Source organism: Panthera onca, chromosome B4, assembly GCF_046562875.1.
Source record: "Panthera onca isolate mPanOnc1 chromosome B4, mPanOnc1 haplotype 2, whole genome shotgun sequence".
In the NCBI taxonomy this organism is placed as follows: Eukaryota; Metazoa; Chordata; class Mammalia; order Carnivora; family Felidae; genus Panthera; species Panthera onca.
Genome location: NC_138345.1, coordinates 116,108,510 through 116,133,922, shown reverse-complemented (window position 1 = coordinate 116,133,922; position 25,413 = coordinate 116,108,510). Strand labels below are relative to the sequence as shown.

General features: G+C 36.6%; 2 protein-coding genes across 3 annotated transcripts in view; one reads left to right on the top strand and one right to left on the bottom strand.

Annotated features, from left to right (window-relative positions):
- Positions 1-25,413, bottom strand: part of VEZT (vezatin, adherens junctions transmembrane protein) — a 71,831-nt gene that overhangs the window by 10,813 nt on the left and 35,605 nt on the right. The window contains exons 5-12 of the mRNA XM_078449587.2: positions 24,428-24,603; positions 21,765-22,040; positions 18,872-19,021; positions 14,193-14,340; positions 12,035-12,366; positions 9,498-9,691; positions 4,623-4,723; positions 2,744-2,951 (exon numbers count right to left, since the gene is read on the bottom strand). Of these exons, the coding sequence (XP_078305713.1) occupies positions 2,744-2,951; positions 4,623-4,723; positions 9,498-9,691; positions 12,035-12,366; positions 14,193-14,340; positions 18,872-19,021; positions 21,765-22,040; positions 24,428-24,603 (1,585 nt within the window). The remainder of the gene's footprint in view (positions 1-2,743; positions 2,952-4,622; positions 4,724-9,497; positions 9,692-12,034; positions 12,367-14,192; positions 14,341-18,871; positions 19,022-21,764; positions 22,041-24,427; positions 24,604-25,413) is intronic.
- The window catches only part of LOC132693931 (uncharacterized protein C3orf20 homolog), a 192,912-nt gene that overhangs the window by 141,571 nt on the left and 25,928 nt on the right, over positions 1-25,413 (top strand). The gene's annotated exons all lie outside the window — the stretch shown is intronic.

Below are 25,413 nucleotides of genomic sequence, written 5' to 3'. Positions count from 1 at the left end.
TCAGCAGCTTTTTACTTATTTCACAAACAAAATCAGCAATACTGCGCTTTCTAACGTAGCTACCCAAAGCATATACCTGAAAAAAGACACATTTCTCTCATTATATCTTTGCCCATACTGTCAGTAGGATAATTTTAAAGCTATATGGAGAAAATACTAAACAATAGGAAGGATACAGATGTATATACAATGCTATTCTCAGTCTTCATGTACATTTTTAGGCAATAAATCTAGTTCTTAAAGAATGCAACATGTATTAGATGTTGATTGATATCCCTGATTATTGCTAATTAAATAGGGCAATATAATCTGCACATCTGGAGGATCAAGTGTTAACATTGCTAGAATGTAAAGCTCCAGGAGTACAGGGATTTTTGTCTCTTGATTTATGCACTAGGGATATAGCAGTAAACAGTGCCTCAGTAACTACTTGTTGAATGAATAATTTGCTGAATGAACACTGTGGGGGATAATAAAGCTCCTACTGAAAGAGACTGTAATTTCATTATAGAGAAAAAAACATTGAATGCACAGAAAACAATAGTGCCTAAAACGATACTCTCAATCCCTGATTCATGCAGACCCAAAATATGAACAAGCAGGCTGCAGGAGCTCTTTACTGCTGCACCTGGGAAGTTTTTAATCTGCTACATATGTTGCTGCTCAAGACATGGTTACAATTCCCTCCAGGGCCCCTTTGGTGTGAGGGTCTGTAGTGGTGGGAGAGGTAGAAGGGCTGGAACAGAGGATTCATGGAGGAGCAACTGGTAGAAAGGACAGCTTGGTGGAGAAGACAGAATTCTTAGCAAAGGAAAAAAACAGCATGTATGTTGTTTTTTTTTTTTAAGTTTTTTTTTTTTTTTTTTTTTTTTTTTTTTTGGTGGAGAAGACAGAATTCTTAGCAAAGCAAAACAGCATGTATGTTGTTTTTTTTTTTTAAGTTTTTTTTTTTTTTTTTTAAGTAAACTCTACACCCAATGTGGGGCTTGAACTCACAACCCCAAGATGAAGTCGCATGTTCTATTGACTGAGCCAGCTAGGCACTGCAGCATGAATGTTTTTCATGAATAAAAATAGTAAGTTTGTGGGACCACAGTCTAATTAGATAAATATAACCAGAGGAAGATATCCATATCAGAAAGAGTGATAAATATAATTAAATATGATGGATTCATATGATAGAGAGGCTTGAAACTAGGGAAAAGAGTTTAGATTTAATAAGAGTGGGAAAGGGGGAACCACTGCAGGTTTTAAAGATAGAGAGTTATCATGGCACCTGGGTGGCTCAGTTGGTTAAACATCCAACTTCAGCTCAGGTCATGATCTCACGGCTCATGGGTTCGAGCCCCTGTCAGGCTCTGTGCTGACAGCTCAGAGCCTGGAGCCTGCTTCAGATTCTGTGTCTCCCTCTCTCTCTGCCCCTCCCTGACTCATTCTCTCTCTCTCTCTCTCTCTCTCTCTCTCAAAAATAAATAAACATTAAAAAATTAAAAAAAAAAAAGAGAGCTATTATCATTGTACTGTTTGAGAAAAATCTGGAGGCAGCCTGCAAGGACAGAAGCTAGCTTAGAAGCTATCTTCTAAGGAAAGCTTAGAAGAAAAAGGTATTGAAAATAGAAGTCAGCTGGGGTGCCTCGCTGACTCAGTACAGCATGTGACTCTTGATCTTGGGGTTGTGAATTTGAGCCCTATGTTGGGGGTAGAGTTTACATAAAAAAAAGAATGGAAGTCAGTTAAGAGGCTATTACAATGTATGAGCATAATCTAATAAGGATCTGGGCTATAAAGGGGGCCAGTGGGAAGAGGAAGGATGAAATCAACAAAGGTGTATCTGGACATGGGACAATGGCAGGACTCCTAAGAGAAGAAAAGAGAAATCTGAGGAACTTTCCAGAAGTACAGGTAATCTATATACTTCCAGTGAAAAAGAGAATGGGAAAGGAAGGCAGTTGATTTTGAGGTTTCAGGTAAGTACTCTAAAATGGAAGAGGAATCCCACTCTACCTCTTGGAAATCTACAGGAGTTAATTCCTCAATTAGAAATTAGCTAGTCTGATACTGTCAAGATACCCTCATTCCTTCCCTCACCTCTCATGAAGTCCAACCAAAGAAAAGAGTGGCAAACATAAAGGAGTTTAATGCTAATCGTCAGTATTGTCAAATCATCCAATTTTGTCAATATTGAAGTACGGAGACAGCTTGCACAGAAGCACCTCTTCTTGTCCCATCTACTTAAGTGTTCAAACCAACTGAGAAACCTTAATGATGTAGCTAACTGGCCTAGGTCTTAATCCACTTGTTTCAATGATGAACGTAGAGTTACTAATTTGATGCTTCATTGAGGTATTTATAATATCAACCTAAAGAGAAGAGTTTAGAATCTCAAATTCACTAATCTGATGCTTCACTGAAGTATTGATAGTATCCACATAAAGAGAAGAGTTTAGAATCTCAAATTCACTAAATTTGAAATCATATTTATTCAACTCACTGCCATTCCAAAATAATGTAGTAAAACATCAAGTTACTGATGAAAAAGCTTGATTTCATATTCCCAATTTGATTATATACCTAGTCTTTTATTGATCATATTGATTTTGTGTCTAGAAGAAAAAGCACTATACTTGCTGAGAGATCCCTAAAATTAAAGCTGTAAGAATTACAGCTAAAATAAAAGTTGTAGTTCAAGAAAAAAAGAGTCCCCTTCATTAAAATAACCTTTTACTCTGAAGTCAGTGCTTACCGTGATCACTAAATAGAAGTTGCTTCCACTTCTGCCTTTCTGCCTCCGATGCTTTAAATCCCAGCACAGATTTTAATTCTTGGAGTACCCTCTTGGATTCTTCATGCTCACGCTTCTGTCTGTCTCTGTCTTCTTGAGACAAGTAATAAAAATCATCCTTTCTGAAATCACTGTCCATATCTATATCATCTACATAAGCTTCTAATTCCTGAAAATGAATAAAGAAAAAGCACTTTACTTCAAGCAGACAATTTTCTAGTAGCATTCATTACCTTGTACCTACCCATCTCCAAGATTAAACAATGAAGACTCTTGGCACAGGTCACTAAAGCAAAGGTGGGCAAACAAAGCAAACATATTATTATAGGTAAATTGGAAGTCTTAAAAAAACTTAGCAGTTGATAATGAAAGGGACCGTGGATAAGAAAGTTTAATAACTTCAATCATTATTTTTCTGCTCTGATACCATCCTGTGGATCTAGTTAATATTATAGTTATTTGCTCTGCCAAAACAAATCAAAATTAGAAGGGCTGGTGGTTTGGGGAAGTGGTCAGGTATATTAGCCTTCTTGTGGCCGTATTTGTGGTTCTTTCTGACTTCCCAGGAGGTTTGAACACTATTCCTAGAATTGGGGAATACCTCATCTTGTGGTTCTTCGTATCACTAAGACACAGACTAGGCCCCTTGCTTACCCAGCCTCCCTTGCAGTTATGATTCAGGCAAATGACTCGGGATCCTCTAATCATATGTATATAGATCAGATCGGACCCAGAAGTTTGTCACAAGGGAAGCAGGCGTTTTAAGGAATCCACTCTGGCAAGAATGGTGGCAGATCAAGTTTCCAGAGGTAGAGGTTCTGAAGGTAGTTTTTATTATTCAGCAATGATGGAGCGAGTGACAATGGCTACAACCAATGACTGGGCAATGATGTTGCTGGAACTGGAACAGTTCTTTTGAGTAAATTGGGCTGTTTACCCCATCCTAGTTCAAACGTAACTATGAGGCCCTCAGAGATATTTTGTCAGTCACCTCCTGGTTTTTTAAACAAATTTCTTGTTTGTTAAACAGATTGGTCTCCCTTTGCAATTAAGAATGCTGAGTAGACAATATGACTGAAGGAAAAAAAGTTTTCCTTAGGATAAACAAAAGAAATCTTTGTCAGTATCGAAAGAAATCATTGAAAAATTGTTTTTTTTTAAGCGAGGTATAACATACATGCTGCCAAATACACAAATCTTAAGTGTACAGGATTTTTACATATGTATACAGTCTGGTAACCACCACTCACATTTCCAGTATTGTAGAAGGCACCTTTGCCAATGCATTAATTTTTAAGGTATTTAATCACTTTTAAGTGTCTAAGAAATAGACAGTAAGATACAAGAACATGAAAACTTGCTGGTAGGGGCACCCGGGTGGCTCAGTTGGCTGAAAGTCTGACTTTGGCTCAGGTCCTGATCTCACCATTTGTGAGCTCAAGCCCCGCATCAGGTTTGGTGCTGTCAGCACAGGGCCTGCGTGGGATCCTCTGTCCCCTTTTCTCTCTCTGCCCCTCCTCCACTCATTCATTCATTCATTCATTCTCTCTCTCTCTGTCTCTCTCTCCCCCGCCCCTCTTTCTCAAAAATAAATAAAATATTAAAGAAAAAAATCTTTATAAAAATTTGCTGGTAGGTTCAGTGGATTCAAACTCAAGGTACTAAGAACTAATGATTTGTTATCAGTTCAATATATTGTGTGGTAATTTTGAAGCTCATCACAAACATAAATTTAACAACTTAGTCAGTAATGATCCACACCACTTACAGAGATAGATAGGTAAACTCTGTATGGGAAACTCTTCTTTAGGGGGAAGAAAACAGCAATTTTCACCATTACCTGCTCCTCCGGGATTGGATCTTTGTCCGCGATGTGTAGAGTTGGCTGCGTCAAAGGTACCACAGTACAACGTGGGTTTTCACACACCATTTCAGGCTTGCCTTAAAAAGCAATAGGCCACACAGAAATGAGTGAACATCGAATTAAAAAAAACATTTTTAGTACTAATATTTTGCCAATTTCATAGTCTGACGTTCTGATTATAACTTTCAATTTATAAAAAAATTAAGGATGTTAAAGTTAACAATGGTAATAGCGGTAGATTTACAATGTAAGTTAAACTCTCAGAGGAGAAACTTGTTTTCCTCTCCCTTCTTCACCTCACCATAGTATCTGGTTCACAACAGGTACTTCCTCTCTAAATACTCGCTAAACAAATCAACTTTCGTTCATGGCATGGGAAGTCTCAAAGACAGACCATCACTCTTCCCCACAAAAAATAAACTTCAATCTTACATTTCCCTTATATTATTTTTATTCTCAGAAGTTAGAATTGGAAATGGGTTTCACAAGTCATAGCTTGAAAAGATCACCCAGGTGTTAACTTTCATTACTTAACATTGGTATTTGGTATCTAACCAGAGGGTTCTCATATTCTCATATCCAGCTCTCTACCTTCCAACATTATCTCTCTACTTAAAAAGAAGTAGGCTTGGGCACCTGGGTGGCTCAGTTGGTTAAGCATCTGACTCTTGGTTTTGGCTCAGGTCATGATCTCTCTGTTTGTGAGTTAGAGCCCTGTGTTGGGCTCTACGCTGACAGTGTGGAGCCTGCTTGGGATTGTCTCCCTCTCTCTCTCTCTGCCCCTCCCCTGCTCACTCACTCTCTCTCAAAATAAATAAATAAACATTAAAAAAAAAGAAGTAGGCGTTAGGGGTGCGTAGGTGGTTCAGTCAATTGAGTGTCCGACTCTTGGTTTTGGCTTAGGTATTACCTCACAGTTCGTGAGACTTCGGCTCTGCGCTGACAGTGCAGGGCCTGCTTGGGATTCTCTCTCCCTCTCTCTCTCTGGCCCTGCTCATGCTCGCTCACTCAGTCTCTCTCTCTCTCTCAAAATAAATAAACTTAAAAAAGAATTAGGCTTTAGACATCTAGATTTCTACCTTTTAAAAGTAATGACAGATAACTGGTTGGGACCAGAGTTAGGGGAGACTCCTGGCTGTCAAGGGCTAGTGTGGACAAAGCAAGCTGGACTGGAATGAGACAGGATGGGAAGGACTCTCACTAGGTGTGAGTCAGCAGCAATGTGGCTTAGGAGACAGTCCATATTATCAGGTGATTGCTTACATACAAGGCATTGAATAAATAAGTTAATACCGAAGATAATGAGAGCCAAGTTTCTCATGGTGGTACAAATATACAGAGGGAGAAGTACAGGAAGAACCATGGAACTGATTTGGAGGTATCGATGTGAACCCATGGTTTATAACATATATGGACAGATGTAGAAATATGTATGTATAAGTATATACACAGATATATTTCACTGTCCTCTACACTGAAAATTGGTAAAAACAAGAACATCCCAGTGGCTATGAGCATACTTAGCACCCACAAGGGGCACCCCTTAGGGCTAGGGGCAAGTAAAGTATAAAGAAGTGATCAAAAAATGATCAAAAAATGACACAAACCTTAAATGGGCTCCCTCTGGTCAAACTTTGTACAATTTGAGCAACAAAATAACAAATTATGATCCACAGAATAAAATAAGAATCCATACATCCATATTGATATAAATAAGCAGAAAAGGGGGATGCTTTGGCTCACAATAGAATGCCAACTAGTAAGTATAAAAGGAAAAATGGAATTAGAAAATTACCACCTGGCAACCATCACAATAACAGCTAATTCAAGCAAGATCCACAAATGGATGCTAAAACTAGTGGGTGAAAAAGTCTAAGCTATTTTATTTTACTCAATAAAATTCACTCTTGTTGGTATATAATTTTATGAGTTTAGACAAATTAGAGTCATATAACCACTACCACCACAACTAAGATAGAGAACAGTTCCTTCACCTCAAAACATTTCTTATGTTATTCATCTCTCCATATCCAACTCCCAATAACCATTGGTATGTTTGCTGTTCCCATGAAATTTTACTGTTTTAAGGATGTCATTTAAATGGGATCATAGACTATGTAGTGATTAACACAACACATTAGTGATTCCTCCGTCTTAATGATGTATCAGTAGTTCATTTCTTCTTTTATTGCTGAGCACTATTCCATTGTGTATGGATAGAACAGTTTATCTATTCACCAGCTGAAGGATACCTGGTCTGCTTCTAGTTTTTAGTGATTATGAATAAAGCCATTATAAACATTTGTTTATAGATTTTCATGTGAACATTAAATTTTTATATCTCGTGAGTAAATATCTGGAATACTAGTGCATCATATAGATTGTATATGCTTAATAGCGAGTAAATATTTGGTGAAGAAAGGATATTTATATAACCTCAGGATATTTTTTTAAATAAAATACTTATCATGAAAGACAAGAAAAGCTAAAGTGAATGAAGAGCATAAAAGCTAAATGCCATGTGTAATCTGGACATATAAAATTACTATTGTATCAATCAGTGAAATTAGAATGGGATCTGTGGATAAGAAAGCAATTTATATCAGTGCTCATGTCTTCATTTTGGTGGTATATTGGGGGTATGTAGGAGAATGTCCATTTTTCAAAAATGCAAACAGAAGATTTAGGGGTAATGTGGTCTCATGTCTGCATCTTACTCTCAAATGGTTCAGAATAATACTACCAAAAGAGGAGCACCTGGGTGGCTCAGTCGGTCGAGCGTCCAACTTCAGCTCAGGTCATGATCTCGCAGTTTGTGAGTTCGAGCCTCCATGTCAGGCTCTGTGCTGACAGCTCAGAGCCTGGAACCTGCTTCAGATTCTGGGTCTCCATCTCTCTCTGCCCCTCCCTGCTCATGCTCACTCTCTCTCAGAAATAAATAAACATTAAAAAAAAATACTACCAAAAGAATTTATACATGGATACATAAGGAGGTAAGGCCAATATGGCAGAATGTCAACAACTGAGGAATATGGATGAAGGGTACCGTGAGCTATGGTGATACTTCTGTAGTTTTAAAATAACTTAAAAAAGAGCTAACAGCTAGGGCACCTGGGTGGCTCAGGTGGTTGAGCATCCAACTCTTGATTTTGGCTCAGGTCATGATCTCATGGTTTGTGAGTTTGAGCCCTGTGGTGGGCTCTGCAGGGGCCTCCTTGGGATTCTCTCTCTCTTTCTCTCTGTCCTTCCCTCGCTTGCATGAGCATGCATGCGTGAGCACTCTCTTTCAAAATAAACAAATGAACATTAAAAAAAACCCAGCTAACAGCTAAATAAAGCACCTGCTTCTTAAAAAAAAATCATATAAATATTTTATTCAAAGTTGTATAGCCATGGCCACTATAAGCGTTTTACGGAGAAAAGTTTGAAAATGACTTGTATCTTAATTCTTATCACTATCACCTATAAGCAAAAGCCACATATGGAGAACATAATGGCTTATCACCTGCCCGATGATTTGGAGACAGTTTTGACAATTATGTTTAAGTGACTAAGATTCAGCATCTCAGAGTATGCTAAGGGGAGGGATGAATGGGATGTATCTTTTAATACCCAGTGGTGTTCTGAATGTTTCCATTTGAAGAAAATGTACTCAAAAGCTCTAGACTTAAGTCACATCAGAAAGTTTAACATGCATAAATATTTGCATATATTAAAAATCCTTGGCAAATTTACCCTTTGAAGAAAAAAATTACTTGCCAATTACATTTTAGATATAAAGGAAATCTATTGGTGATGCATCAGTAATTAGCATGTTAACACTTCCTTTGAATAAAGTTAATACTTTCCCTATGTAAAGACTTATTCAGCTTCTTAAAGACATTAAAGTATGACAGATCTAGCTGGAAACAAAAAAATGACTAACAGGATGATAAAGCATTAATCATCTTTGCCAGCAATACAATTTCTATACGTAAATCTGATTAACTTTATCATAAAGGTCCAAGGGATAAACATGGTATTGTTTGGTAGCACAAGTTCAGAAATTAATATGCCAAATATTTACAATGAATTAGTGATTAGTAAAAATGGGTCAAATTAAAGCAGTTTCGCATAAAATTTCAAGATTGCCCATTTGCCTAGCAATACAAAGCATTCCAATGTTACCATTAAATAATGGCATTTAATACATTTTAGACCCTTAATAACAAGTATGCAGTGCCACCTATTATAGCATTTATTTATCATTTATGAATGGCTGAAGTGTTTTATCTTAAAAGCAAGATTCAACTTCTGGCCCCTAACTATCAAACTCATTATTACACTAATGGGAAAAGAGTTTCTAAAAGTTCTAATTATGGAATACTACCTATTAAAATCTATCCCTTCATTTAAGTTCATTATTATTATTTTTAATGTTTATTTATGTTTGAGAGAGAGAGAGAGAGAGCACAAGTGGAGAAGGCACAGAGAGAGAGAGAGACACAGAATCTGAAGCAGGCTCGTCAGCACTGAGCCAACGCGGGGCTCAAACTCACGGACCGCAAGATCATGACCTGAGCCAAAGTCAGACACTTAACCAACTGAGCCACCGAGGTGCCCCTCACTGAAGTTTTTGAAAAGGAGGTTTACGATTCAGAGAACTTTCAAAACATATTCATTTATTGTTTACAAAGAGCCAGACTATATATTCAGTGTCAGTTTGTATGTATAAGTTCAACTTTCTTTTAGTAAATTAAGTTTTGTCATGTCGCTTTCATCGTGGAGATGAGAAATCTACCTAATAAAACCCTACTGGCGTGGAGTAAGCATGTCTGACAAGTGTGTATGAAAGGAAGCACTCATTGGTACCTTTCCTATCTGTGTTTCTTCGGAGCAGTCGGTCCACTTGAGAAATGGCCTCTTCCCAGCAATTGTTGCTCGCCTGAACATGGGGCTGAATCAACTTCAACTTCTGTTCTAGGATTTGATAAGATTCTGATACTAGTTCTTGTGTTTCTTTAGTACAAACAAGCTTTTCAAGTTCATCTTCAAGAATTATTACCCTGAGTAATAAAGAAAAACAGAAACTGATTTCTAAAATATTAAGTGGAAAATTTATAACTCACAGGACTTATTTAAGAAATAAGCTTAAAAGATGAAGTTCTGGAGATGGAAAGTGGTGATGGTTGCATAACAATGTATGTTTACTTTTTTAGGCCACTAAATTGTACACTTAAAAATGATTAAATAATACATTTCATGTTACGTGTATTTTATCATAATGTTGTAAAAAGCTTATAAAGAGTATCACCTATTTATTCAACAATATTTCTTTTACATATACGAGGCATTTTATGAGCTGAAATGATAAATTAAGCTCATTTCATACTTAATAGGAAAAATAGCTAAATCAGGGAAATTATGCATTATAGAGAAATATAATACAATATCATAAAAAGTTATAACTAACATTTTATTTCCATTTTACAGATGAGGAATTAGGTCCAGAGAGTTAAAGAAACTTGCCCAGAGTTATACAGCTGTTAGCTGTAAATATGGGCTGAAGCTAAGCCCATAGGAAAGCCCATAAGGAAAAGGTACTTTTGAGGAAGCATTGAAGGATGGATAAAATGTGAACATGTACAAAAGATGAGAAAGTTCATTCTAAGTGGTATATGGGAAAAGGCATTTATGCAGTTTGTTTGGACTGAAGGAAAAGAATGAGAAGGACTGAAAAGCAGACTATAATAGAGTTATAGCAAATTCTTTCAACAGAATGTTTTACACAGACTTCTGTCTATGCTGCTTGTACTCTGTAACCAGTGAAGATGTTTGATTAAGGGAGAAAGCAAATATATGCCTCAGAAACATTAATCTGGCAGGGAGCTCTCTGGAGGCAGGGAGAACAGTTAAAGGGTTAATGCCCTAGTATCAGCAACTGGGAAGAGCAATGGGGACAAGTAAGGAGGAGGAGTGAAACACAAAACAAATGTTTTTGGAAGTGTTCAGACAACACTTCTAAAAATTTTGTGTAGCTGTGCTATAGAGCAAATCACAGATGATGGTTTGTGACCGGTATACTGTTTGAAAGGTGACGTATAGTAGCATATATAGAATATTTCATTTTTAAGCTGGAGACATCCTTCCCATGCATAATCCACAATCTCTGCCCAAGGCACAAAACCCCTCTTGTTCATGTCCATCCAGTGCGGCCTTTCTTCCCTGAGCCATCCTCCCTCACTCTAATGCATTCCATTATGTCTTGTGTAGTTCTGATTCTACTGCCAAAAATTAATTCTTTAGAGACTCTACCTTTGCCCAATACAACCTTTCCACTGAAATTTTTTCCTGACAAAGGCCCGACCTTTGTTGCCCACTCAAGTAGAGATTGCCTTGTCTCCCATACTCCCTGTGGGAGATAAGACTGAGTCAGGTCAGCATTCATTCATCTGCTTTCTTAGAATAGCAGCTAGAGACCAGCTCAGACAGTAAATAGACGGGTAAAAACTTACCTTCTCAAAATGTTTCTCTCACCTTAATTTCCTATTTTTATTCATCATATCCTTCCTCACTCCAGTGAACTAGCCCTTTGATTTTACTGAGACTTCAAATGCTTTTGACTTGTTTTGTTCTATTTTGATCTTACAAAATGGACTCCTGCCCTCCCCTTCTACTTCTTGCCTGGTATCCAGGGTCGAGTACATCAACTACAATCTCATCAACTCATTAAGTTCCTATGACCTTCCTGATTACCAACACAACATGAACCCAACCATCCATCTGATCCAGCCCTATACCACAAGTATCCGTTACAGAAAAATTTCACTGGAGTGACTGGATCCTACATTTGACCAAGGCAGAGTACCAATAATACCAGGCAAAGTAGAAGATAAACAAATATAAACTATGGACCCTGCACTTCACTATTCAACTGGGGCCAAAAAAGTTGGTCCTCTGATGTAGAAAATGTCCAAATATGCTTTATTTTTAAAATTGCAATATGTTATTCTTCAACTATATATAACAATACCTCTTAAAACTTACTGTTCCAGTGCTGGCAGATACTTTTCTTAGACCGCAGGCTCCAGTTTAAGAGCCCCACTTAAAAAGAGTTAAAACAAGCTCAGTATTCATAAACATCTCCATTTCAGCTCTCAAACAGAATGAACACCTGTTTTTGTCCTATGTTTCTAGGTTCTGGGCTGAAATCGGACAAAGTGAAAACTACAAATGACTCCCCAAATCATTCTTTCTCTGCTACATTCATAGCTATAAACTGTCCTTCATGCTGCATGTCTTAATTTTGCTGCTACTTTCCAGTTAGGACACAAGCCAATCATCACAATGGCAGGAGAATGAAGCTTGCTGAACATGGGGACATTTTCTTATTTGGCTTCTAAACTTACTCATTCAGCAATGCCTTCAGATGGAGCTGAAAGCTGCGTACTGCTGTGTGAACGTTATTCAGTTCTCTTGACTTCTGCTGAGTCTTGGATAAACGCTGTGGTACTGACTGGTGCTGAGTTTCAAAGTACCGATAAAACTCATAGCTGCGTTTAAGCTCTTCCAAACAGGCAGAATGAGCATGAGGTAGACCTTGAGTCACATCAGATAAAATACAATGAGGCAAAAGTGCTGGAGTAAGTAAGGGCCCAGGAGGTGAATTAGCTGTAGAAAGTAATAGGGCTAACCGTCTGAAGAACTCTGAGCTCTGTGCCACCCAGAGTTGAAACAAAACCTGGAAAGAAAACGGGACTACATCAATAAAAAAAACTGATCAAAATTCAAAACAAACCACTAATTTGTTTATCTTAACTTCTGGTTAAATTTCTCACTTTATCCTAAGTAATGAATACAGCTGAGCTTGAACTAACCCTCAAGACTGGCTGAGAATGTTTGATCAAATTATGTAGTCATGGCATGTGGGAACTTCTAATACCAATATAGCATGTAATACCAGTATATATTTTAGAACAGTTCTATCCCAGAAAAGAAGTGTTGATAATGAGATACATCTATTGTAAATGAATATTCCTTGATGAATTATTTACAAATTTGACACAAAGTAGGAAAGAAGACAGTAGGAATAATGGACCTATAGAAGTCCAAAGAAATTAGTCAGTGATACATCCAGAGTTTAGGATTCAAAATTATACCATTATTTTGGCTTAGAAAACAGCTAAGAAATAACATAGGAGTGCATGGGTACCTCAGCCGCTTAAGCGTCTGACTTCAGCTCAGGTATTAATCTCAGTTTCTGAGTTTGAAGCCTGCACTGGGTGAGCTCAAGCCCCGCTTCAGGTGAGCCTCACTTCTCTTTCTCTCTCCCTGCCCCTTGTGGGATTCTCTCTCTCTGCCGCTTTTCTCTGCCCCTTGCTCACTTGTGCCCTCTCTCTTTCTCACTCTCTCAAAAAGCCAAAAATAAAAATAAAATTACTACTGGAATCTTACCACACACACTGTTTTTCTAACTTGCTTTATTTTGTTTCTTCCATCGTACAATTTTTCGACTACTAATCCCAAAGAATATACCAATCTCATATTACTTAGCTTTTAATTTGTTTCCAATATTTGCTGTTGTGGTAATATCATGAACATACTTCGAGTATATTCTGATTACTTGTCTTTAAGCTTAAGATTACTGAAGAATACGGTATCTTTCCGAAGACTGGTATTTATTAACTGCTAAAGTGAGCCAATCTATACTTTTATTAATAGTGTGTGACTACTGATCTTCACAGATAATGAATATTATCAACTTTCAATAACCTTGGCAAAATGTCTACTTATTACTAACGAGATTGAATTGGCTATTTTTTTTTTAGAGAGAGCAAGTTAGCGAGCGAGCAAGAGCATGTATGAGTGGCGGAGAGGGGCAGAGGGAGAAGAGAGAATCTTAAGCAGGCTCCATGCTCAGCGCAGAGCCTGACACAGGGCTCAAATCCCGCAACCCTACGGTCACGACCTGAGCCAAAGTCAAGAGTCAGACGCCCAACTGACTGAGCCATCCAGACGCTCTGAAACTGAATTGGCCACTTCTAGTTCTTCCTTTGTGAAACCAGTTCACGCACCACCTATCTTGTCTAGATTTAACATAACTTAGTGTTCTTTATATAGAAAGAATTCTATCTACCTTTGTTAAAAATCATTGCAATTTTTTCATTTAGAAGCTTAATTCTTATATAGTCAAATATATCCTTTTATGTAGATTTTCCAAGGGAAGATACAGATCTTATATGCTGTTTACCCATGTTTGTTAAAACAAGTAGTCATAAAGTCACTCATGCTGGTTTTCTATTAATGTAAACTCACTTATCTATAAACTCTGATTTAAGGCAAGATATGCTTACAGTAAGAATTTTAAGTATTTTGATATCAGAATATAAGGATCTCCTCATCCAATCTTTATGATGCTCTCAACTTTTAAAGACAGCATCACATACGTCAGGAAGGCTATTATGATGACGGTTCAGCAAGGGACCGGTGTCCCATTTACATTCAGATAGCACAGGCACAATCGGAGTGCAACTGTCTTTTCTTCAGCCCTTTCCACAGGCAGAGTACCTTCAAAGCAGGAAGGCTGAAGCCATCTGTAAGGTCATGTGCTTCCTCTTCTGAAATCTGCTCTTCACTAAGGCCCAGGCCCAGCTCCTTAAAAGGCACCACACAGATGTAGTTGGTTACATTGTCACTCTCAGAGTTCAGGGGGTAGGTTAAATTAAGTTAAGGCCTTTTCATTAAAAGTATAAAGGGTACAGTCATATCATCCCAAATTACCTTTACTCATCTTTATTCTGAACTTTGACTGGAGGTGATTAATATCCATTAAAAAAAAAAGAAACCAATCTTAAAATCTACTATATTAACAAACCTCAGGTATCTTACTACTAGTATACATGTGAATAAAATACCTTCATCTCTAAACAGTTAAAAGTTCAACTCTTTACAAGTGCTAACGTGCTAACTTAGTTATTTTTGACAAGTAGCTTTTGAAACTATATTGTGTACTTTGCTGTATCGTGGCTCAGGCCCTTTCTACACTACAGTACGTACTTTTCTCTTCTTACCAGTGCTCAGGCTGCAAAACACCATTAGCACTAAGCCTGTTCTATCTAGGTTGTCCCACTCAGACTACTGGCCTGTTTCCTCTTTCTCTTCCTCATGGGTATCTATCAGCTTAATATGTGATTTTTTCCGCCTTCAACAGTTTTTATAAAGAATATATCCATACAATTCCTTGGGGTGCCTGGGTGGCTCAGTCGGTTAAGCGTCCGACTTCGGCTCAGGTCATGATCTCACGGTCTGTGAATTCGAGCCCCGCGTCGGGCTCTGTGCTGACAGCTCAGAGCCTGGAGCCCATTTCAGATTCTGTGTCTCCCTCTCTCTCTGCCCCTCCCCTGTTCATGCTCTGTCTCTCTCTGTCTCAAAAATAAATAAACATTAAAAAAAAAATTAAAAAAAAAGAATATATCCATACAATTCCTAATACTGAACTATTTTTATATTTCCAGCATACTCCTATTTGATCATATAATATCTTAATATAGTGCTATCGCAAATATATAAATATTTCACTTAAATATTTTGTATCTCCATCTGTGAGATTGGTCTAGTTTTTTATTCTTTATAATACATGTTTTGGTATTGCAATTACAGAATCTTCATAAATAAAATGAGGTAGTAGAGGCTTCCTAACCTTTTCTATGGTCTGAAATAGTTTTTTAAAAAAACTACAAAACCATCTGAACCTGGTAGTTAAAATTTCCTTTATTCATTTAATTTTTAAACATGTAATATATTCACAGGATTGAAAATTCATAAGGTATAAAAAAATTCATAAGGTATTAAGGAGCACCGTAAAAACTGCTTCCTACCCCTGTCCCTTAGCCACCTCATTCCCCTAGCTAAAGGCACAGACGATAACTGTGATTAGTATCTCTCAAGATAACCTGTGTGTCTCTTTTTTTTTTAAGTTTATTTTGAGAGAGAGAGAGAGAGAGAGCGAAAGAGAGCGAAAGAGAGCACGAGCAGGGGAGGAGCAGAAAGAGAGAGGGGAGACAGAGAATCCCAAGAGGGCTCTGTACTGTCAGCGTGGAACTGGATGCTGGGCTTGACCTCGCAAACCACAAGATCATGATCTGAGCCGAAACCAAGAGTTGGACACTTAACCAGCTGCGATACCTAGGTGCCCCTTCTTGTGCACCTTTCAAGATACTTTATGCATGCATAAAAGCAAATCCAAATATAAATATGTATGTGGATATATACACATACACATATTCCCTCATATGTATTTATAATCTCCCATATATACAAATAGTCTCATATATATGTGTATGTGTGTATACACACACACTTTTACGCACAATCGAAGGGTAGCATGAACAATGCTGTGCACTTCATTCTTTTTTTCAACAATTTGGATATCATTCCATAGTAGTGCATCAAGAACTTTATCACTTTTCTATACCTGCAAATTTTCCATTGTTTACATAAAATCAGGGGTTTTCTTTCTTTCTTTTTTTGTAAGTTTATTTGAGAGAGAGAAAGAGAGAGACAGGGAGAGAGAGAATGCATGGGGGAGGGGCAGAGAGCGAGGGGGACAGAGGATCTGAAGTGGGCTCCGTGCTGACAGCAGAGAGCACAATGTGGGGCTCAAACTCATGAACCATAAGATCATGACCTGAGCTAAAGTCAAACTTAACCCACTGAGCCACCCAGGCGCTCCCAGGTGTTTTCTTTTTTAAAAGTCGCTGCCACAAAGTTGTATATACTAGCTCCTTATAATTATTTTAATTTCTTCCATATCTATGGTTATAGCTCTGTTACTAATTTTGTATATTTGTACTCTTTTTACTTTGACCAGACATGTGAGGGTTTATACTGTTTGGTCTTTTCAAAGAAATAGTTGGTGGGTTCTTTTTTCTTTTGATTCCTTAAGGTTTCTTGTGTGGTAAATATGTTCTGGTTCCTGCCTACCTCTGAATGTCACCTAATGCCCCAACTCCCAATTTACTGTGCTCCAGACATGATGGCCTTTTTGCTGTCCTCCAGTCCTGCTAAAATAACTCCTGTCACAAGATCTTTATACTCACTGGTCCGTCAAACTGGAACATGATCTTTCTCCTCATTACAATCTCGTTTTATTTTATTTATTTATTTTAATTTTTTTGTGTTTAATTATTTTGAGAGACAGAGACAGAGTGGGTGGGGGAGGGGCAGAGAGAGAGGGAGACAGAGAATCCCAAGTAGGCTCTGCATGGTCAGTGCAGAGCCTGATGTGGGGCTCGAACCCATGAAACTGTGAGATCATGACCTGAGCTGAAATTAAGAGTCGGACACTTAACCGACGGAGCCACCCAGGCGCCCCATAAATCTCATTTTAAATGTCAACTCTTCGGGAAGGCCTTCCCCTATCATCCAATCAAAAGCAGTAACTCACCAATCACTCTGTCCTATTCTGCTGGGTTTTTATACAACAGATATGTGAAAATCTCACTTTTTTATTCATTACCTCATCCACAAGAAGGTAAGAGTCATGAGTACAATGATCTTGTTTGTCTTGTCCACTGCTAGGTTTCTATTACCTAGAAAAAGTAACTGGCACAGGAAACTCATAAATTTGCAATCTCTGTTAGGTTATCCCTTTCTGCTCCTTCACCCCTCACTAAGCTAGAAGTATTCTGAGGCAGGGACCGTGTCTATTACATGAACCATCATGTATCTAGTGATTAGCATATTGCTTGGCACCGAGTTTATTCTCAATACTTGCTGAATGAGTAACTATTTGAAGTTCACATGCCATACGACCATACCCCTATTTTTTTCCCCTATCTTTGCTTCATTATACTTGAATGCAGACTTTTATTATACTCAAGGTCAACTCCTTGAAAGCACTCTCTGACCCCTTAGGCCAAGTACATTGTCCTACTATGTTGGAAGGTACCCTGGGCACTTCTAGTGTATTATGAATTCCAGTTAATCTATTGAGTATACTCAAAAGTCTAGCACATAGCAGATGGGTATTCAGGCAGCATGGGAATTGAATGGACAAGTTCATGACTAAAAATAAAACGCTTTTAATTTCCAAAGAAGTCATACAGTTAAAAGAGTATATATGTATATATGTACATATAGAAATATGTATATTTCTATATGTATATATATGTATGTATTCTATAAATATATATTATATATATATAAATACATATTCTATAAATATGTATATATGTATGTATTCTATATGTACATATCGAATATATGTATACATATATACATATAGAAAAGGTTTTAAGTCATAAGTCCTATAGTTAAGACACAACTTCACCTCTCACTAGTCGTGTAACACCAAGCAAATCACACAAAATGGAGATTTTAGTTTTTTCATAAAATGGAGATAAGATCTAGCTGGAAAGGTATATACAAAGACATAATAAAGCACTCTGTAAACGTTAAGCATATTTATCCATGCTACAGTACCCCAAATACTGAAGGTACAAAGAAGTATTTTTGTACTCTATTTACTCATAATTTAACTTATCTATGAATCTTAACTGAAATAAAGATCCTACACACCTTTATTTACTGATTAACAGAACTAATTTCCTGATTTAGTAAATGTAAGTGACTGACTTATTGTCATGCAGTCTGAGTGTTTATTATACACCAGGCACTGTCTAAGCACTTTATATGCACTAACTTATTTGATGTCAACAAAACCACAGGAAGAGTATATTGTTACTACCATTTTTAAAATGAATAACGCAAGGTACAGAAAGTTAAGAAACTTGCTTAAGGTCACCTAGGCAGTAATTGATAGAGCCAAAATTTAAACTTAGCCAATCTGACTTGAGAGCCTCTGTTTCTTCAAAGGGGAAGGATTTCCTGTTACCAGTTTATTTCCATGTCATGACGCAAATTTATGTGTCCAGTAACTCTTAAAAATGTCAGACCTAGCAAAGCCAGGTTCTTCTGACTTTATTCTTTGGACCAATAGAGGGAGGGCCTTCAAGTTTTTCCTCAGTTGAAACAGCCACACGAGAACAGAAAACCTTTTTTCCTGTCTGTTATTGTTATTCCCCCTAGACTGCATTTCCAGCTTTAAAATAGAAGTGATGATGGAAATTAGCTCCAAAATAGGCAATCTCAGTTCACACTTAACTTTTACAGGATGCAGCTATACTATCTATATATTCAGGACTCTGGAAGCATATTTATTCTTACATGAAGACAGAAAAGGATATTTTTTCAGCATATACAGGGTAGCGAGCCTTGCTGCTTGAAAGTTGGCTCTTACAGTTCTGTAGACAGCTTTCCGAAGACCGAGGAGATGCTGACTGGGATGCTGTCCAGCTTTATTAAATGGGCAAGCAGCACTGACCCTGTCAAGCAAACTTGAAAAGTAAAATGTGATACAACTGTACAGGTGTCCTAAAGTTTTTGTTTTCTAAATCCCCAATTCTATTCAACTTAGAAAAAAACCTTTTTCATGGTTTTTATTAGAAAAAGACTGTAAATATCCCAGCTCAGGTCTCATAAATAGCCATTTCCCTGATACATGTATAGCCCCCCTCCAAAAAAAGACAAATGAAAAATCAAAATCTCAAAGAGTAAAGGCTTCTTCTGATACGGGAAACAATATATTTTAGTCAAAATATGGTAGAAATGTAGAATACTTAGGTAAGACATTGCAACTTTTTGATATAGACACTCTACCTGCTAAAATATACTAGAGTGGTACTGCTTTACATTTAGTTTTTAAAACCTGTATCTACAGTAAGTATGAAAAGTTTTACATTCTTAATATGCATTTACATATGTTCATCACTCATATTTTTGGTCACTTGTACAGAACAATGAAATACTGTATAGAAATACATTCTGTACATTCATAAAAGTAGGGTAAAATGACTTACCCACCTGCTGCCACTGGCACTTACCTACTCAAAATGAAGTAGGGGACGCAGAGAGATAACAGGACCAGTGGCCAACAGGGGAATGCAAGTAGAAAGGCAAAGGAAGGGTTACTAGGCAGTAGCATAGCTACTCTCCAAACTATTCAAGAGGAAGCACATTTCATAGTACTTTCCAAAAGATAAATGGGGAGTACCTATTTGCAACAATGATGTATAATATATCATGCTTTGTTAAATGAAACATAGAATGATTTCATATTACATAGCTATTGGATAATAGTTTTTCCACCTAACCAGTAACCTCTCCCAATAGCAATACAAAATATTGGAATTTATAAATTTCTTACAATATAACCACAAATTTGCAAAACAAGATATCTAAATCAAAACTTTAAAAATGTTAACCAAACCATAATGTATTCAGACATTAAAAATCTAAAAAAAAAAAAAAAAAAACAACAGAGGACAATGACTGATAAGCTTAATTTAAAATAAGGGAATGAGGCAAAGAATGGTTCGATTCTTCGCTAGAGAAGACAAATTAAGGCAGAACAACACAGCACATGTTTTCAATATACGGAACTCTTGTGTGCGCTCCATATTACTAATAAATCAGTTTTAAAGATGAACATATTTCTAAAAAAGTTATGATTCAAGATTTATTGTTACTCATAATTTTTCTCAGTCCATTATCCAGTTAGATGGAGACAAGTCAAACAATTTTTTCCAACATTTCTTTTGCCTGACTGCATGTCAATGGATAGGAATCATAACCCGGAGGTAAGTCATGTGTAGCTGGCCCATTTTAGCTCTTCGTGACAATTCTAGACATAATTTTTAATGTAAGTTGGAAAATGACAAAAAGCACAGAATCCTCTATATGTGCCTAAGCATTAATTGGACACATAGCCATTTAGCTTAACCAGTCTGCTCAGTGAAATACTGTACAAATCAAGAATGAAAAGGACCTATTACTTAGCATTGTTTTCAACTTTTAAAATCTAATGCTCAAACAACTTAATATTTGTTATGCTCTATCAACAAATAGACTTTATAATACAAGGACAAATATTAACAGACACGGAGAACTATTACATTTTGAAAGACGCAGAAAAAAAAGTTACAGAATCTCTCTCCTGTTTTGGGATTGTTTAAACACTGTTCTAAAACACAACAGAGTAAAGAATGAGTGACTACTAGAGATACTTTTGCTTTCCTGTTTTGTTATTTTCCAGATACGGCTTTTCTGTCAGGACAGTTTAAGTGCTATTCTAGAGCACAGCAGAGTGAAGAACGAGATTACTACCCAAGGTTCTTCTGCTCTCCCTTTTCGTGATTTTGCAGATATAAGTAATTAAGAGTAATAATCATTCTTCATCATATACTTACTTTCTCCCACCTACAGACTGGAAAGGTTATGTAAGTTAAATAAATGATTAAACATACTACAGTACTACTGTCATTTGTTAGTGTTCAGCAGGCAGCCTAGCAGACTGGAAACAAGCTCTAGAGTCAGATGGAATGGACCTGAACGTTTGTTCTACCATATGTAATTGTATGCTTTTAGTTGTATACAGAATTACCTAGCAGAGTATTTGGACCATAATTCGTGCTCAATAAACATTAACTATCCTTTTAATAACAGAATAAATATCCTATATATCCTATACCTTAATATTTAATTAAGACTGGACTACAGTGGAGAGTATTTAACTTCCTGTGGGAATGTGAATATTTGTTTGATATACTGAGAGTATCAGTGCCATAATATCTGCTAACATTTACCTAAAGAATATTATTAATGCATGGCAACATTTTTCAAAATGAATTCAAGTCAGATACATCTATCATTTAAACTGAGGAAAGAGAATGTCTGGCAGAGAGTAAAGGAAACAAACATTTGTTGGGTAATCTTGCATGCCAGCTTCAATATTAGGCTCTTTTTGTATATTAACTCATAAGAAATCACATAACACAAATAATCATGATTCTCTAAGCTCTTTGGTTTCTCAAAGTAGATAAGCAGAATCATACTACATATTAAATCTAGCATATAATGTATTCATTCCTTCACAGTTAACAGACTTTAATAAGTGCTAAAGAAAAAACTTACTTTTTTTCTGTAAATGCAACACAGAAATGAAAATAGGTAATAAATACTCTAATTTAACTATGTAGTAGAAAAGAATTATTTAAAAAATAAAATGAAATATGAACTCACAGTGTAAATCCTCTGGAAATGACTTCAGTTTCTTGAATGAGACGTAAAGCTTTTCTCACAAGATTAGTAAAAGCTCGGCTATTTGTTGCCGTATCTTCTAAACGGACAATGTATTTTTTTAGAGTTACTTGTAGTTTGGCTGTCCTCCAGAATCTCAAAGCTCTTATAATCAGATAAACAAACAGGATCACTCCCCATATCAACCAGGAAGATACAATCCACCAAGTGGGAAGCATAATGAGCAAACTAATGAAGGCAAACAGCACTGAGACATCCCTATAACACAGAAACCAAGAAACATGATAACCCATCAGATTAGAGAAGGATGTGTTACTTTAGTCCATAATTCAGGTTTACTAGAATAGACAAAATGCTAGTAGCTTCTTTGTAAACTATGACTTTAAAAAATAACATTTAAATAAGTAATGTGAAATAGTTTTTAAAAAATCTAGCAACTAAACAACGGTGTCTTAGGTATTAAAATCTAAGCTAATAAGTTTGTAAAGAATGTAAGAAACAGGTGTCCTCTGAAATGACTTTTTGTTTAAAGATAGGGACTCTTCTGGGGCGCCTGGGTGGCTCAGTTGGTTAAAGTGTCCGACTTTGCTCAGGTCATGATCTTGCGGTTCATGAGTTCAGGCCCCACATCGGGCTCTGTGCTGACAGCTCAGAGCCTGGGGCCTGCTTCAGATTCTGTCTCCCTCTCTCTCTGCCCCTCCCCTGCTCATGCTGTCTCTGTCTCAAAAATAAACACTAAAAAAAAAAAAAAAAAAGATATGGACTCTTCTAGCCTAAAAACCAAGTACAGAGTTTAAAATCCAATTTTTAAAAAAAAATTTTTTTTAATGTTTATTTTTGAGACAGAGAGACACAGCATGAACAGGGGAGGGGCAGAGAGAGAGGGAGACACAGAATCGGAAGCAGGCTCCAGGCTCTGAGCCATCAACCCAGAGCCCGACGCCGGGCTCGAACTCACGGACCGCGAGATCGTGACCTGAGCTGAAGTCGGACACTTAACCGACTGAGCCACCCAGGCGCCCCTAAAATCCAATTTTACAAATTTAAAAGTAAAAATAATTGTTACTAATTTTTAACATTAAAGTACATTTTAATATTAAGATAGTATCAGTTCTTTTCCCAAAGTCAGACTCTAATTATTTGCGCAGAAATAAATATCTCAAGAAAATATAAGCATTTTTCCAAATACAGAAATAATATGTACTTGAGTAATTGTTTCAAGTTATCTAATAATCATCATCATAAATCTGGAATACACATACTGCAGCTGATAATATGCACATACTTTGTACTTTTTCACTGCTTTAACTAAAGTAAAAGTATATATGAAACTTTTTAAATCTAGGCAAATTACAAATACATAGACTAAAATACGTCTTTTAAGCAATGAAGGCTTTGATAAAAATGTAATAAGAAAGAGGTGAATATAAGGAGATGTCTCTTAGGATATCTAAAAAAACATCAATAATACTTAAAGACAGTTATAATCAAATTATAAAGAAAGTCACATGTAAGAATGCTTCCTAATAAATATTTACCTGTTCTAATTTCCCTTGGAATCCTTTACTTTCAGGTGATATTGGTAACATCATAAAGCAAAATCTTATCCTATACTTTCATGCATGAATAGTGAAGTCTAAAAGTATTTACAGGCCTCAGCGTTGCTTAATCACACCTGTGGCTAAAGCAAACTTAGAAGTTAAAGCTATAAAATTCTTAAAACCCTTGGTTCCTTCTAGCAGCTCCTTGCATTCTTAGATTTGTAAAGGATAAGATGATGCTTTACTCCATCATGAGGCTGAGTGCCTACAAATTTGGAAGACATACTTTGTTATCCCTTACAATATGAAGCATTTGTCAATATTATAAGAAAGATACATCCAGAACACTCAGGCCAATGTTATGTAATCACCTATATAACTTGAATAGTTCAAGCAATGATTTTGTTCACTTAATAAACTCATACTTTAATAGTTCAGTTCTGCGTGTGTGTGTGTATATGTGTATATGTATGTATGTATATATATATATACATGTATATACATATCATGTATATACACATATATGTGTGTGTGTGTGTGTATATATATATATATATATATGTATATAAAGTCCCTTTTTGGTATTCATGGCCTGGGACTTCTGTATTAGACCCAAATACTTCAAGAAAAGTTTTAGGACTGAATTGTCAGTCTATATTTCCTATGGCTTCTCAGTCAACAAAGCAAGAGTTGACTTTACCTCCACGTCCCATTCTATTTTTGATGTCTCTACAATGTGTTTATGATATAATCTATTAATTTTAAAGAAACATAAAAGAGCTAGTGGCTAGGACTGCATGCACACATGTGTATAGGTGTATGGGTAAGAGAGATTCTTGGGGCACATGTTATGCCTGCTTGTTGGGTTATTAAACACAGAACTAATTAGATTCAATTAAAAATATGTAATAATTGGATGTTTTTCCAGCTTCACCTTAAAAAGTATTTATTTTAGAAAGGTACTCTTTTTTTAAACCTCTGGGTTATCATTAATTACAATGTTAAAATGTATGGAATGTTTATAATTTACAATAGAGAGCACAGTGGATTTCCTCTGCTAATACTGTATATGAAAGCAAAGGATAGATGTTTTCTGGACAGTACCAAATATTAGGGGTTGCCAGGGAGCAAAGCGTTGGAAGGTGTCCATTTTCCTGTTGTTGAGGTTGCCCTGCAGACAGGATACTGGGATCAAGTAGCTCAATCAGCTCCACATCCTCTTGTAACAGGACTTCCTGTTGCAGGATGGTATGTAGTGAGTCGAGTCGGAATCCAGTATCCTTGCCATTAAAAAACCCGAAGAGAGGCATTAATACACACATAATTTTGTATGAAATGCTAAGCTCCTAATGTACTAACAAAATTTAGGGGTACTATATATATTTTCAGTATAGCCTCCAAGAAGATACAACAGTCCAATCTATCTTTAGTATTATGTATATGGGGTTTCAGTTTCACTGTAAATGTGAAACAATAAAAATTGCAATGGACATCATTGAGCCACCAGATGTGAAATATAAATTTTTAATAAAGAAATGTGTAGTAACTACATATTAATAAGCCTGTCTAGTTAAGCCTAATTAATTAAATTGCTGGAACAGAGCATGGAAGGTATAATCCTGTAACATAAGATGTTGTCCCTGGATACTGTAACAATATAGCCAAAATGTAAGAATTACATCAGCAGGATCAAGGCCTTCTAAAAATGGACAAACACAACATTAAGGAATGTAATGCAAAACCGCGCTAATATGTGCATAGCACTTTATAGTTTACAAAATGCTTTCACATATACCAGCTCATTTATTCCTTCTTCTTTTCTTTCTATCTATCAAGAAATATTATATATACCAGGCACCATGCTTGAGACCAAAGGCACAAAAAATGAACAAAACATACAAGGTCTCTACTCTTAAAGTTCACAGTTTAATGAAGAGGACTGAAAAGGAAACAGTTACAATGTGCAAAGAAGTGCAATAAGGTATACCTGGGATTATGAAAATGGCACAGAAGAACCAAAAGTTGTAATGAAGTCCGAGAAAGGAAAACAGGTGATGCCTGCCTGAGCTGAGTCTTAAAGCATGAACAAG